Source organism: Etheostoma spectabile, chromosome 7 (assembly GCF_008692095.1).
Source record: "Etheostoma spectabile isolate EspeVRDwgs_2016 chromosome 7, UIUC_Espe_1.0, whole genome shotgun sequence".
In the NCBI taxonomy this organism is placed as follows: domain Eukaryota; kingdom Metazoa; phylum Chordata; class Actinopteri; order Perciformes; family Percidae; genus Etheostoma; species Etheostoma spectabile.
Window position 1 is genome coordinate 12,340,132 of NC_045739.1, and position 15,677 is coordinate 12,355,808.

The 15,677-nt window shown below is 43.8% G+C and overlaps 1 protein-coding gene across 5 annotated transcripts in view; it reads left to right on the forward strand.

Annotated features, from left to right (window-relative positions):
- The window catches only part of samd11 (sterile alpha motif domain containing 11), a 56,382-nt gene that overhangs the window by 23,366 nt on the left and 17,339 nt on the right, over positions 1 to 15,677 (forward strand). For 3 of the 5 annotated variants that reach the window (XM_032522087.1, XM_032522092.1, XM_032522088.1), the window contains exons 5-6: positions 6,804 to 6,893; positions 10,432 to 10,623. In XM_032522087.1, coding sequence (XP_032377978.1) covers positions 6,804 to 6,893; positions 10,432 to 10,623 — 282 coding nt within the window. The remainder of the gene's footprint in view (positions 1 to 6,803; positions 6,894 to 10,431; positions 10,624 to 15,677) is intronic. The other 2 variants (XM_032522089.1, XM_032522090.1) reach the window with 1 other exon arrangement.

A 15,677-nucleotide genomic window follows, 5' to 3' on the forward strand; every position in this document is an offset into this window, starting at 1 on the left:
GTGTGTGTGTGTGTGTGCGTGTGTGTATGCGCGCGCGCGCTTAAAGTTTCGTCAGGAAGTCTTCTTTCTTTTTCTTTCCTTTTATTCTTTCCCCCTTTCTTACTTTGCATCCAGGCTAATGAAATATCCCCCTCTGCATCTCCTGCAACATATGTACACATTCCATTACTCATTTAATTTACCCTAATTTGTGTGATTTGGGGGAATTTAACATAAGCTTATTGCTAATTCCTGAAGGTCACTCTCAAGTTGATTACTTAATGTTCTTCCCACATTCTCTGCCGCACTCCAGGATTTTTTGTTAAACCCCCTGTTTTAAATTACTTCTGAATAAATAGCTTTGTTTGCTATTAATCCAGTTTCATGTGAGCAGAGGAACCATGGTGTGCATGGGCTTTTCGTACAGCTTACAGACAGAACACAGACAGCATTTAATCAGAGCTATTTGTCAAGTAGCTTGTTTGAGGATATTGTGCCGACATCAAAGACACGTTTGTTAAACAGCCTCTGTGGATATCACTATTCAGCGATCAACCTGGATGTTTCTGCCACAATGGGTTAGTTGTACCTATTTTCATGACATATGTTTGTGGCGTGTGCTGGATCCCAACAAGCTATGATTGAAGTCAAAAATTATTCATAAGCAACCCAAACATACTCACATTATTTCATATTTAACATGTTATATTTTCTTTTGTTTTGAAGTGGTATATAAGTTACACTTAGGTCCTTAGTTTTGTGGAGGAGTATGAAATTTGTCTCAACCCTGAAGGTGACACAGATTTTACAATATATTCCAATGTTGTTGTAGGCTCTTGTATTATTTTTTCCACATAAAAATGTCTGCCAGGAGGTCTTTTCTCAATGCTCTCCTACATGTAAGTAAATTTCATATGAATTATAGTAATTTTAATCAATGTAAGCTATAACAGTTAGAATTTGTTCTAATATTGGCTTACGTTTGACTTTTTATGAAAAGAGAATCAGCTAAATTGAATACATTCCATCAGAAAGTCCAAACATGTTCAAAACACTTATACTCTCTCCCTAATTAAATAATGAGTTGTCTTTTCATCAGTGAGGACCATACCCTTGCTCCATTGTTGCCCTGGGAGTGACCCTGTCTATTCTTATACTATTCGCCAGAAGCACAGCTAGTGCCATAATCAGTCCAGACCCAACACCTCCATACCCTCTTTCTGTGTGCTCATCTCCTCTGTCTGCCAGATTAATTGTCCATACGGTGCCTGTGATATCAGGCAGTGTGGGTGGAAGGTGGAGGGTATTAGACTGCTCAACAGCCCGCCCCCAGCCAGTGTCTTAAATCCCAGTTTGGGACGGATTTCCACCCAAATACCGGCCTAATCATCTGCTAAACTTAATGGAGAAATCAGAGCCCTGAGTATTTATCTTAATGGAGGAAGACACAAGGGGATAGAAGTGGGTGGGTGGGGGTTGAAGGAGGAAGGGGTGAGCCCAGTGTGGCCTACGCCAAGGGGGGCCCAAGACCCTAAAATCTGCCAGTTTGAGCATTTAAGGGAGATTTAACAGGCTGTCTAAGCCGCTCGCTCCGTGTCTGTAAACAAGTCCAATCCGATCAGCCACTGGCTCTAATTCTGTCTGCCAGTGAAATTAGACGCACAGACGTTCACAAACACACAATTACACACAAATAACACATAGTTATACAGATGCATGCCCACACAAAATCAACACAGGTTCAAATTTGCTTCCAAATACATAGGTTGGTGTAATGTGTACAAAGTTTTAGAGCAGTGGATTATTTGAGACCGTAAACGCAGCTCTCTGTCTATGATATTGGGTTTACTCTGTTCTGTCAGTCAACTATCCTATTTGACTTATCCTTGAAAAGTGTTTAATGTAATTCAATGATCTCTGGAGGGAAAGAATCTGAGAGACAGTAGAGAAATTAAGAATAAGAGAAAGGAATAGTCTGCAACAGAGAGAGACAAAGATGCAGTGATGGAAGAAACATTTTGGCAACAGAGAGACAGAGGAAATAGAGATGAATGAGTGCTGGGGTGGTATCAGGGGAGGGCAGGCGGCAGCTGTGGCGGCGGACAGCTCTGTGTGTGTGTGTGTGTGTGTGTGTGTGTGTGTGTGTGTGTGTGTGTGTGTTTGGTGGTTGTGTGTTTGTGGGTGTGTGTGTGTGTGTGTGTGTGGTCAGAAGGAAAAGGAAGCACGCTTGCCGGGTCGCTCTCCGCCGGAGTGGGCCCTAATTAAATCTGAGGGACAGCAGGAGGGCTGCCTCCTCCTTCTCTTCTCTTCTTCCTCCTTCCCTCCCTCATTCGCTCTCTCACTCCCCAGCCGCTGGCTATTCAGAGGCTCTGTGAGAGGTGGAGGGGAGGGAGGAGGGAGAGCAGGGGCGCCAAAGCTGAGAGTCTGGCTGCCTGTGGAGACTGTAAACCGTGGCTCTGCGGTCAGACCAGAGACTCAAACAGGCAGATAAGGTGTTTTTGGACTGCCTCTTTTGGCTCTCTCTCTCTCTCTCTCTCTCTCTCTCTCTCTCTCTCTCTCTCTCCTCTGCTCCTCCCTGCACTCAGACTTCCAGAGGCAGTTACAGCCTGTCGGCGTGTGTGTGGTTGGGGGTTGTAGCAGTGGTTTTGGGCTTGAGCACATTTTTGTGTGTGCACCTTTCCGTGTGTGGTTTTAAATTCATGGTTTTAGATGTTTGCTTGCGTGTGAGTCTGCAGCCCAGCGTGTTTGTGCAAGACCTTTTTTTTCAAACTGATTGTGAGTGAGGATTGCTTTCAAAGTATTACCAACTAGTTATTACACAATTAGCATAGAAACAAAAGTAAACACTTCAGGATTTCTGATAGCTGATTAGCTTTGTCATACAGAAGCAAAAAGGGAAACATGGGTTGTAAATATTTTAAAACATCCCACTGCTTAACATTAATGTAATTGTACTGCCATAACAAAATAGCTTTCATGGTTATTGTTCATAAAGCAATGCTAATGCTTCTGTCAAGGTGCCAAAAAAATAGAAAAAGTAAATAGTGAAAATACAAACTTTTTCTACGTTTCAGACCACTTAAGAGAAACCAAACTAAAGTTAAAATCCAGAAAGTCCTGTTTGTTTTGTTTATCATGTTGCTGCCATCTTCAGTGCTCAACATTCATTTGTTTAACATATTTTTATTTTGGTCAAATTACTTTTTTTCTGCTCATCCCTGATATTTAGAGTAATGCATTGCTAAGTAACACTTAACATGGCATTGTTACATTTTCAGTACTGACATCAGGGTGATTAAAAGTGTACATTATTTTGATTTACCTTAACCTTTTTTATTATGCGATAGGTTGATTTTTTAATTACATTGATTAAGACTTGATTAAGAAAGTAATTAGTAATTTACAACTTCCTAACCATGGTTGCAATAGGTAATGATATAAGTTTTATTCAAGTTTATATCAAGCCTTTTATAAAACAAAGTCACAAAGTGCTTTGCAAGAGTAAAATTACTTAAAATGAATTAATAATTGTATCTCAGCCCAGGACTTACTGTAAACAAACCACTGTTACTGCTGCTGGAAACATCTTGTGCATCACCACCTGTACAGACCTGACAGAGGGCCTTTAGAGCGACAAAAATAAAAGCTTGCATAAATAGCCTGTAGGTGTAGTTTTGTTTTGTATTACATACAGTGTACTGTATATACTGCGTTGGAAAGGGGGAATTTTTTATGTGACAATGTCGTAGATATATATATCTTAGTCAGTAGACTACCTGTACCAATCTTCTCTTCCCGTGATTTTCTCTTCTTCTTTAGTTGCGTTCCTCGTTCTCTGCCTTCGTTTCTCTCTCCCTGCTGAAAAGACAGAAAATGACAAACAGTGGAACAGTGTTACTGTGTGTGCATTCACACACATTAGAGGTGGCGCATCCTCTCCTCGGCGTGAGCAGAAGCGCCTCTCTCCCCACCCCCCCCATCCCCCCATTCCTCCCCCATCTTCCCCTCCCTCTCTCAGCTGCATCGGCCTGTAAGCCAATCAATGGCAGGGCTTTCAGGGCCGGCGGAGGCCCCGGCGCACGGAGGGGGGATCAATAAGTTATTAGCACCATTCTGTCAGCTGTAATGTGGAGATTGATCGGGGGGCTGCGGATGGCGGCCCACCCCACGTCCCCGCCTGTCACTCCCCCCCTTCTCTCCACACAGCCCCCCCTCCCCGGCCTGATAAAGATGACAGATTAACGGAGTAAGAGAGGAATTAAGGAGTCTGGCTGTCTGAGCTGTCACCACGCTCCATGGGATGGAGAGTGGAAAGGAAGAGGACTAAAGTTTGAGGGAGGAGAGGAAATCAGAGAGTAAGAAAGAAAGAGGAATGCCTGACGGTTGGTTTGCCCTGGTGGTGTCACATGAAGAGAAATGGTTTACGTCCTGCTGTTTCCTCTTTCTCTATCTGTCCCTCTGTTTTCATCCCCCTTTTCTCTCAGTGGGAGGAACAGCAGACAAGGAGGTTTTCTAGCAAGGATGAGCTGAGGCAGAGGCTAGAATATTGGGTGGTCGGAAAAAAGTTTGTTGACCAGGAATGGAATAAACAGAGCTATATCAGAGCAACTAATGCTATTTACACTTAAGTGTTGCACTCTTTTGACAGTTGCATTACAGTCAACTCCTGACTCCATAACCACTAATTCTTCAGGAATATTAAGGTGGTAGGGAAATGCTCGGGGTAGCAACCTTGACTGTAAGCAGTGATGGTGGGAGTAAAAGGGTTAGCATAGACACTAGCAGAGCTCAGGGTTTGGCATTAAAAGGGAGCGCCGGTGCTCTAAGAAGCCCCATTTAATTGGCTTTAAAAGCTTTCCGCCCTCAAATCTCTGGCCCTCAGGCAGTCGCTCAGTAGACGCAGTGTCTTGAGTGAGGTCGGCTCAAGACACGACTCGTGTGTTTGATCATGAGAGGCCCTTGGTGTGTGTGTGTGTGTGTGTGTGTGGTTTGTGTGTTGGTGTGTGTGTGTGTGTGTGTGTGTGTGGCATGTGAGTGTGTTGATAGAAGAGGGGGGTTAACTAATGGGGGTGCTGTCTTTGTTAATATCCACTAATAGGTAGATGGAAAGCTTTTTGTGTTTCTTCTTGTTTGTAAAGGACCAGTGAAAGAAATATAATGAACATGTTATGAAATAGAATAACAGAAGGACATATCACAAAGGAGATGACAGAAAAAGTAGAAATTGTGAAAGGCATGCGTGTGGGCGTGCGTGCACTTGTCCATTAGCCCCCCCCCCCCCACACACACACACACACACACACACATACACATACACACACACACACACACACACATCCCACACACTTCCACACTGTCTTCTAAAGATGGTATAGGGTAAAGGGAGTGGATCTCCTCAGGACCTGAGAGGCAACATCAAACACTGGATCATTAGTGAACCTCCCCCCTCACCCTCTCTCGTTTGCTCGCTCGCCCTCTCATCAACACCAGGGCTCTTTCAGCAGCCCAACTAAATCCTCTGAGTCCTGAGTCCTGTCTTAATGTTTTTCTGTCTCTTTCCCCTCCTTGTCTGTGTCTCGTTAAAGAGACGAAAGAGCATAAGTTTGGTTGATAGGTTAGGGTTAAAGGTCAGCCTCCACTACAGCTTCGCTCCTCTATTGATGGCTGTCTGCCCGTTGCTAAGGTAACAATAATATCATAGGTGGACACATGACAGAAATTGCTAAATTTTGTTTGCGAGAAAGAGAAAAGAGGAAAGCGGTTGCTTTTGTGGCTTGGATTTCTGTGTAGAAGAAGAAACAGAGTCAGAGAAAAGGAGAGGTGCATGAGATAGAAGTATAAAGAGAGAGAGAGATAGAGCTATGACAAACAGCTTTTTCCTTCCTGCCAGCGCTGCGTGCGATGTGCTCTGCATCCCCTCTCTCTCTGATTAGGCCCGTATTGATTTGAGGTGTGTTTGAGGGGGGTGGGGGTGAGGCGATTGGGCGGGAAGGAACACAGGGATGAGAGGGGAGGAGAGGAGGAGGAGGCAGTAGGGGGTGCTGTAATTGTACACTAGATGCTCCTCTTTGGTGGCAGGAGAGGAGGTAGGGGGAGAACGAAGAGAAAGAAACGAAGGCAGGGAGGGTGTTAATAGGAGGTGGATTCAAACACACTTAGATGAGAAAGAGAAGGAAGCAGACGGAGAAATTAGACAAGAAGATCAGAAGTGTGTTTATGAGGGGAGGACAACAACCAGAGAGAAGGGAGTAAAAGTAAAAACATGAGAAAGACATAATGTAAGCTGAGAAGGATTTCCCAAGCAGCTGAGAGGCTCTCATGCACTTTAGTTCAGTCAGAGACTTTTGTGCCAACATCTGGAAAAAGAGACGAAAGAATAGAAAAGAGAGAGGAATAACAGTGAAAACACTTGAGAACAGACAGTTGGAAAGAGGCGTTGTAGGAGACACAGAAAGACAGAACCCTTGTCCTCCTTTAAATACACACACACACACACTCTTACACACACACACACAATCACACACACACACACACACGAATAAACCGGGCAGATCTGTCATTCACAGCGTTGTAAGCCACCTCTCATATCTGACAGAACAGGCACATCTCCAGACGCCCGTGGCTCGCTTCACTCACTCTGTTTCTCTCTTTTTCTCCACCTATCACTTTGATTTTCTCTTTGGCTCCTTTTCACACTCTCTTCTAACTCTGCATTTCTAAAGCAGCCGCCTTGTATACAGGTAGGCATAGAGCAGAGCGGCAATATCCAGCTTTTACTTCAGGTCTTTTTACAGACGGCTCTTTCTCTTATTGTGTGTTTACAGATGACCTTCTAGGGAAGAGAAGAAGCTTCTCTCCCAACAGCAGCAGTGAGTGTCCCTCTGACAAGAAGTCTCGAAGCGTATCCCCCAAAGGTAGGACCACGTAGGGTATTTGTATTTGTGTGTACATTACAGATGTGCTTGGATGTGCATTTTCTATAAGGAAACAAGTGAAAACTGGAGGAAGAAGACAGGATGGCTAAGTGTTAAAGTAAACGAGAAAGGATGGAAGCTGCAGAGTAAAGAGGGAGACACGGGACGCATGCACATTGCCTTGCACACACACACACACACACACACACACACACACACACACACACACACACACACACACACACACACACACACACACACACACACACACACACACACACACACACACACACACACTGTCTCAATATGTCACATACTTAAAGACACACTTTGTGAAATTGTGAAATTTCCAAATTTCCAAAACAATGTATTTTCTCACAGACATTTAATGGTGTGGAATAAGGGTTTTACAATTCTCCATGATTCAATTCGACTTTCGATTCAAACATTTCTTTTCAGCAGCAATGGCAATGCCACAATAGGAGCCACGAGATGGCAGAAAGGTACTTTACATCAACAGTTTGAGTTTTTCAAAATTAACAAGGTGCAAGGGAAAGCACCACTGGTTTACCAAGTTGCAATTGAACGCACCATGAAGTACCGTCAAAGCCCATATGCATTCGTTCGTTGTTTGTTTACATAACTCACTCATGGGGAAGGCAAAATGTTTCCACACTGGTGACTTCAGGGAAGCAGGAGGAGTTTCTCCAACTGATATCTCCTACTCCAGCAGTGGCCATGGTGTCTGGAAAGAGCAGTTGCAGGATACTGGTAAACTTCGGCTATCTGTGTCTTTAGCTTGAGCTTCAAGCTAGTAAACTACGTTGTGACATGCGCAAATAGGTGGGGGTGGAGATAAAAAAAATCGCAGACCCTGCTTCTGATTTTGATAGTCAAAATTGAAAGCTTATTTTGATCATTTTTTTAAAATTTAAAATCAAAATAATGTAATAATAATCTAGTATGGAACCATGAAGACAGTTTTAGTTTTACCTGCTGATTTTTGTCTGTGAGATTCTGCTGGTACCCCAATACCATGGATGTTTGAGCACCACCAATTTTTGGTGCTCAAAACATTGAGAAATAAAATTTAAAAAACTTGCTTTGAACAGTTTTTATCTGGACTACATCTGCCATAGAAAATAGTCCCAAATTAAACTGAACCTTCAACAGGAAGACAGAACATTGGTGGTTATTTCTGATTTCCTCCAAAAGCAGCACATTCAGTAATATAATATGTATATGATAAAATAGCTTTAATAGTAGCCCCTGTAGATTGAATCATATCATTTTTGCAGCTGATTCCTAATATACAACTTTTTGTCACCTTTTCATCTGCTCTCTATATGACATGAAAACAACATAAATAACAGATCTTAAGAAGGCAACGTTGGCAATACAACGCCCCTCTGTAATGCTGCAATCCGATTGCCGTCCTCTATTATTCATATCTCCCTCATGTGGCGTGAAACCAGGCGCCTGGCATGGAGGCGGCACAGTTACCGGGACTGTCCCTCTGGGCTCCTGATGAGGACTTCCTGACTGATGCATTATATAGCAGGCCAAACCGCAAAACCAAGGGCAGCTCACCACACATCCAGTCTCATCTCTGGAGACACCTGAACAACATGCATATACTGTACACACACGCCAGGAGCATGTGTAAGCCAAACAACATCATCAGCACACATACGGTGGCACAAATAGCTCAGATTATTTGACATCAGGCTGACCGTTGACCTTTGCCCTCTGGGTGACCTTCGACTTACAGCAGCCCTGCCTGGAGCATCTTCCTCTGTGTCATTATAGTCTTACTTAGACAAAACCGTGTTTGTGTGTGTGTGTGTGTTTGTGTGTGTGTTTGTGTGTGTGTGTGCACGTTTTGCATATATTCCTTGCTGTATATTTGTATAAGGGAGACAGTTATAAGAGAAGTGCATTTAAGCCATTTCAAAACAATGCTGATCCTGTGTCTTAACCTAGAGCTCTGTACACACTCAAACCCTGACTCTGCACCTGTATGTATGTTTCTATGCATATCTTCTTGCCTACTAGTTTGGCGACAGACATTATCCTTTAATGACTAATGCAGGTGGAAAAATAGCTTGAGTGAGAGAGACAAAGAGGGTAGCGTAGGTATGGAGCCGGAGAGATTGGATGCCGCTGTGTAAATGATGTCTGTTTTTCTTTCTGTTGCAAAGTCGGCACCCCCCGCTGTGTTTAGAGCGCGAGAAAACTTCAGACAGTTGCGCGTGCACACATACACACAAACACATACACTTGAGGACCTTGGGTGGATTAGCTGTAGCTTGGCGGTGGAGACAGAGATGCTTGCGTGCTTGCTCCCCCACGCCCCCACCACCCGCACCTCCAACCCACCTCCGCTCCTCAGCGCCACTCCTGCTCGCCTGCCTGGGGCCAGGCTCAGGTTTCAATAAGAAGGAGGGTGGTAAAAATAACCCCTGCTTTCCTCTGCTTCTCCCTCCTCCTCATCCTCTTTCTCCCTCCTCTAACTCCAAAACCAACTCCCCATATCCCCCACCACCCTTACCTTAGATCATGTTACTATTGACAGAGAGAGGGAGGAGGGAGGTCAGGGAGAGAGATTAAGTGTGGGGACCGACAGCTGGATAGATATCATACACCATATCATCTTCACAACACCTTAAACACAGCAGTTCTATATGCCCATACACACATCATGGAAGAACCTGAGCCTTTTTTTGTAGTCTGCATTAAAAAAGTCAAAACACAGTACAATAAACCGCCCCATATTTAACCTTATTACCCTACAGTATGCAAACGTTAATGCATGGTTACTGCTGTGCTTTTTGTCAGAGAAATAGGGAGTTGGTGCTAGTGTCGGACTCAGACCAATAACAATGACGGGCTGTATGTGAGGTTGCCAGTTATTTAGTACTGTCATCTTAATGAATAATCTGTGTACAAGCACAATTTCTAGCTAATATGCTAGAAAGAAGGTGTATAAAACGATATCTGGGTAATCTTTTGCTCTGTGTTTTTTACAATGGAAATGTGTCAGGATTGCATTTTCAGATGTTTTTATTTTATTTTTATTTTTTTCGAAATGCATAAGAATGAGTTTTTATCATAAAACTACAGCTATAATATAACCCAAACTTAAAAAAACAAACAATACATTCCTTTCCTCTAAATTGTGTACCCGTAGGTGAGTGCTCAGAATTACTCAAATGAAATGTTGGTGTTTTAGCATTGGGTATTCAATTACAAACTTTCCAAATTGGGGACCTCTGGGTGCTGTTTGAAGCTACGTAATAAATTTGATGCGTTGAGTATGAGCTTGAGGCAAATTCCTCACAATCATGACTGACATGGAGAAAAAATTTAGATGTGGATGAACACGTAATTTTTAATCACATGCTGAGAAGATAGTTCAATGTACAACATAATGTACATTGAATGTACACAGGTAATAGCTTCATAGAGGTTCAGGGCTTTCTGTTTCAAGTTAGTATTTATCATTGATTGGTCATGATATAATTTCTCCTCTCTTCAGAGAACTCCCAGAGCCCGGTGGTGGAGGCAGGCGGCAGCCACGGCCACATGAGCCCTGAGGAGCACTACAGGCGCATGATGTCAGCGCTCAGCGAGCAAGGGTCCTATGAGGATCAGCAGCAACGGCTCTACCAGCTGGCGAGCAGCATGGGTCTGCCGGGCCACGGTCAGTCCACAGGCTCTGTTTTTGTAGGTGTGTGTGCAGTTATCCTTCTCACTGTCATCAGTTATTGTCAAAGTTATCTTGTGTGGCTGGGTTAGCTCAGTTGGTAGAGCAAGCACACATATATAGAGCTTTATTCCTTGATGCAGTGGCTGCTGGTTCAATTTCAACCTGCGGCCCTTTGCTGCATGTCATTCCCCTTCTCTCTCCCCTTTCATGTCATCATCTGTCTTGTGGAATTAAAAGCCTAAAATGTCCCCCAAAACAATAATAATCTTTAAAAAAAATGTTGTCACACCTTACAAAGTGCTATTCTGAATTTAAAAATCAACTGTTGATTTTTAAATTCAGAATAGCGCTTCCCCCTCTACTAGTAAGAATTGACTCATGAAAGATCTTAAGGTACCTTTTCTTTTATTTATTTATTTTTTTAACTTTGAAATAACTTTAGAGTTTTGTTTGGAAGCACTTCACCAGCTTCTATAAAAAAACACATCTTCCGTCATCTGTCACCAAGTCACCGTGATGCAATACTACTTTCTAACCCCAGAGTGTAGCACTGTGTTCAGGGTACCATGTTAAGGTGTGCCCCACTCCTGCCATTGTAAAACCCCAGCCATGGAGACAACTGACATTTCTATTTGCAATGCTTGCCCACCCTGTGTCAAAGTGTCACTCAGGGTGATTTCTGACCACCACGGCTTTCCGTTGTTAACAACACCCACAAGGCTTTGCATGCATCAACACTGCAATTGATCCAGGAGCTCTTATTGGCTGCCTGCCAACCCTCTAAATCTCCCAACACCCTGGAAACCAGCAGTGTGTCCCAGTTTTTCTAAATTTCTACAGTCACATGAAAGTTACTGGTTTCAACTAGCAAGAATTGTAGTTTGATAGGGGAAAAAAGAAAATGAGAAAAAGCGCCTCCATTGGATTTTATAAGTTGGCTTTATATTCATTTCACCGAGGCTGCCATTAAGTTTTACCCTTTTCTCACATTTTTGTAAAGAATGTAACATTAGGTCCTACTAGTCATTATGAGCTCTTTCACAGTAGCATAAATCCAATCGATGCCTTAGCTGAATTGTAGTTTGAGCTTCTTTTATTTTTATTTGATTAGTAATGATTTTTAATTGCTGGCTGCAAATCTAGGGGACGAAGCCTATAAATGCTTTAATTGCCTTTTCCCTGTGTCTTAGAAGAGTTAGAGGGAAGATGCAGTGCATTGTGGGGGTTTTATGGCCTAGGGTGCAGTCTGATCGCTGGCTTCCTTTCCCAGAAACCTTGCTGGTATGAAACAGACGCTCTGGCACAATACAGACACACTTGCTCCCTTTCTTCACTTCCACATTCCAAACTGTTTGATAGCTTCCACACTGTCCTTTATCCTTCACACATGCATTCCTCTTCCACGCTACACTTAAAAGCTTTTTATGTGCAGAAGAAGAAGAGAGAGGTAAAGAGAAACCAGGAATACAGTACAAAAAAAAACTGAAGAGAAAAATGGTCAAAGGAAATGAGGGAGAAACAGAGACGAGGTAAGAGTGAGTAAATAACTGCCCCCAGAGCAAGAAGGGAGAAAAAAACATACACACAAGTTTACGGTTTATTAATGATGCTCAGGTCACACCATTTAAAAACTACCATTTAAAACACAACTTCATGGTAAGATTTCCCAACGTTTTCCTCTTAGCGACGTATGTGTTTACATTCCCTGTTGTGGTTGTGTGTTTAAGATCCTCTAAGCGGATGATGAGCCATGGGCATCGCAGCCTTGCCAATGCTCCCCGACAGCCAAGCCTTTGGTGTTACTAATATTCTTTTTCTTCCTCACCTGGCAACTTCCTCTGTCTAACTGCTTACAACTTTATGTAGGAAACTTATTAAAACACGACCTTCACATTCTGTCTACCTCCAATTAACAGTCAGAGCTTGAAACTGACACTCTCAGACACAAACAGTATAGAAGGTGGGACAGAGGGACAGCTGTCTCTTGAGAGGCTGACGTGAATCACTTCAGTTAGAGCCCCTTGACATTGACCTGGTCTGATGGGGGCCCTGTGACCCCCTTTTCCATCCCCCTTGGGCCCCCCCCCCCACCACCACCACCACTACCACCATCTCTCCTTCACATCTCCATCTCAAGCACTGCTTTTATATCCTTTCCTCCTCCTTTTCCTTACCCCCACCTCCAACTTTCCCTTTAGCCTTGGTCCCCGCAGAGGATCCTTTCATGTGTTTGAAGTGCCGGGTACAGAAAATTAAAGTGTGTGTACGTGAAAGAGGCAGGGGTGAGGAGGACCTCTGTGTGAATGTGTGTATGAGTGTGTAGGTGCAAGGTGTTGTTTGAGAGGTTCTCTCTGGACCTGATGGGCAAAAGAAGAGTAGGGAAGGGGAGTGGGGGGCTAGAATTGGGGGTGGAGGGGTGGCAGTGTTGTAGAAATAGCCAGGAGGACTTTCCCTCCCTCTTCATATGATGAAAGGAGAGTGAGGGAGAGAGAAAAGGAAAAAAAGAGGTGGGGGTAGATATCCAGATGAAAGTGAAGGGAGGGGTGGAATGGAAGAGGCTTGCTTCTCTTTTGTCCACTGTAGTTTACTCTGATTTGAAACATGAAACTGTACACAACATCTCTTCATCATCATCATCATCATCATCATCCCAATTTGACTGAAAACTCCAGCATGTGATTGGTCAAAGTGCAGATGGTCCAAGACAATCAGTGTGACAAATTGCCTCATATATACTAATATATACTATTTCTAAGCTTATGATACAGGCTGAATACCTCTTTATGAAAAGATGCTTAATTTTCTGGGGTTTGGTGCGCTTTAGCAGATGGATGTTGGTTTTTGTGTACCTGCCAGTCGGCCAAAGCCATTACAAGGCCGGCCAAGCTGCATCAGTGCGGCGCTCCTCTACATTCTCACACCAAGAAAACCCCGGCTTAACTGAGGGGATTTAGGCCCAACACCAGGAATGATGGCGGGGAGAAAAATGGGATGGCGACAAAAGAGGGATAAGCGGGATCGGCCCAAGTGGTAAACTGGGACCTCCTGAAATAACTCCTGCAGGGAAGAGGTGTGTGTGTGTGTGTGTGTGTGTGTGTGTGTGTGTGTGTGTGTGTGTGTGTGTGTGTGTGTGTGTGTGTGTGTGTGTGTGTGTGTGTGTGTGTGTGTGTGTGTGTGTGTGTGTGTGTCTTTAATTAGGACTCTAATTTGTAGATGATGGGACTCTCCGCTTGTGTTCCAGCAGCTGCAACACCAAGATTTTTTGAGGGGGAAATTCTGAATCCGAGTATCTACTCTGCGTGCGCACACACACACACACACACACACACACACACACACACACACACGCACACACTCACACAGACACAGAAGGGTAGAGCTCCAAGTGACCCTGCTCTGCTCATTTCACATGAAAGAGAATAAGAGAAATGGGGGGGGGGACAAAATATGGACCCAGGGTTTGAGTGAAGCTTTACAAACATGCACGGGATAAAAAGAGAATGGTATAAGAGAAATGAAGAAATAGACAGAGAATTTATTAAGATAAATTTGAATTTCCACTGTTTTATACAGCTTGTATTGTTTGGGTTTAAAGGGTCACCCAACTGACTATTTATCAAAGCCAGAGCCGTAAGGGAGACAGGTATCTTTCTTCCCTGTCAGACGTTCTCCCTCACCTCTCCCTGCTCCATGATTGTGGAGCATTATAACTTTGAAAATCCACAGGTTCCAGTTAATCTTGTAATGGATATGTGTGTTGAGTTATTTAAACAAACATTTGGGAAAATAAACGCCTCTTTTGCGCAAGGCTCCTGAGAAAACTCCAGCCAGCTCACAGCGGGATCTGTGACGGAAGACAGGCTGACCGGCATGCCAGCGACCCCTGCAGGCACCGGCCAGCTGTCACGTCAGACTGTGGAGCTTCTGAATCCGACACAGTCTGACCAAATTTGCCATCAATTAACGTGAAACGGCCCATATTTGAGCCCTACATAGTGGATTTCTTGCATAAAAAAACTCCCAGACGTGAATTTAGTAATAGCTGACGAACAATGTAAAAAGTTTCCACTTGTAGTTCCAATGAGACAACCTGTAGGGGGACTGAAGCAGCAAAAGTTCTCTATTGTTGTAGACGGGTATGGCTGCAGCCTGGAGTGTCCCATGTCATCCGTCCCGTCTCATGCGGAGGTGTGTCCAACGGTAAATCCAGAGGGGTCAAATTTACGATATCGCAAATAATTTTCAAGAGGGAGTCACGGGTAAATTCGTGACCACATTTGTTGCAATCAATTGAAAAATGTTAAAAAACTGTTAAAGTAACAATTTTGCCATACATATAGTTTGCTCATTTATGGTTGTGTTGTTCCATATTAACGTGGCTACGTCTGATGAAACTTGCATCAGCGACACAGCCGTTTCTGCCAATTAACGGCAGCATTTCCTGAGGAGGGAGAACAATCCTCGATCTGCACACACAACAATACTACATAATAAACATGTTACACGCTTTCCAAGACTTTTTAATTGTATATTCTATATTGTTTTCACACTTCACCGGGACATTGCTGCAAATACAACTGCTTATCAGCATGGCGAGAGCATTCGACTGTAGCTCTACAGTCGCTGCCTCGGCTGTCGGGTCTCTGGGACCCGGGGCAGAACACTGTCGGGTCTCTGGGACCCGGGGCAGAACGCTGTCGGGTCTCTGGGACCCGGGGCAGAACACTGTCGGGTCTCTGGGACCCGGGGCAGAATGCGGTTGTGTTTTTCTACTACCGCGGCATCGGCCTTCGGGTCTCTGGGACCCGTCCTGCATTTGACTGCGTATCTCTGCTGCCACGGTCTTGGGCCAGAATGCGATTGAATTTTTCTTCCACTTCCGCTAGCGGTTCTAGTGTATTTTGTGTTGTATTGTATGAAAGGGGGACATTTTTTTAAAACAAAACCAAATGCTTGAACTTTGTCGGGAGAGAAATTCCTTCTATAGCTGCAAATTGCATCAAAGTTGCAGCTATAGAAGGAATTTTTTGGTTTGCCTATAATCTGCATTTATTTTAGAGACGGACATATATTTT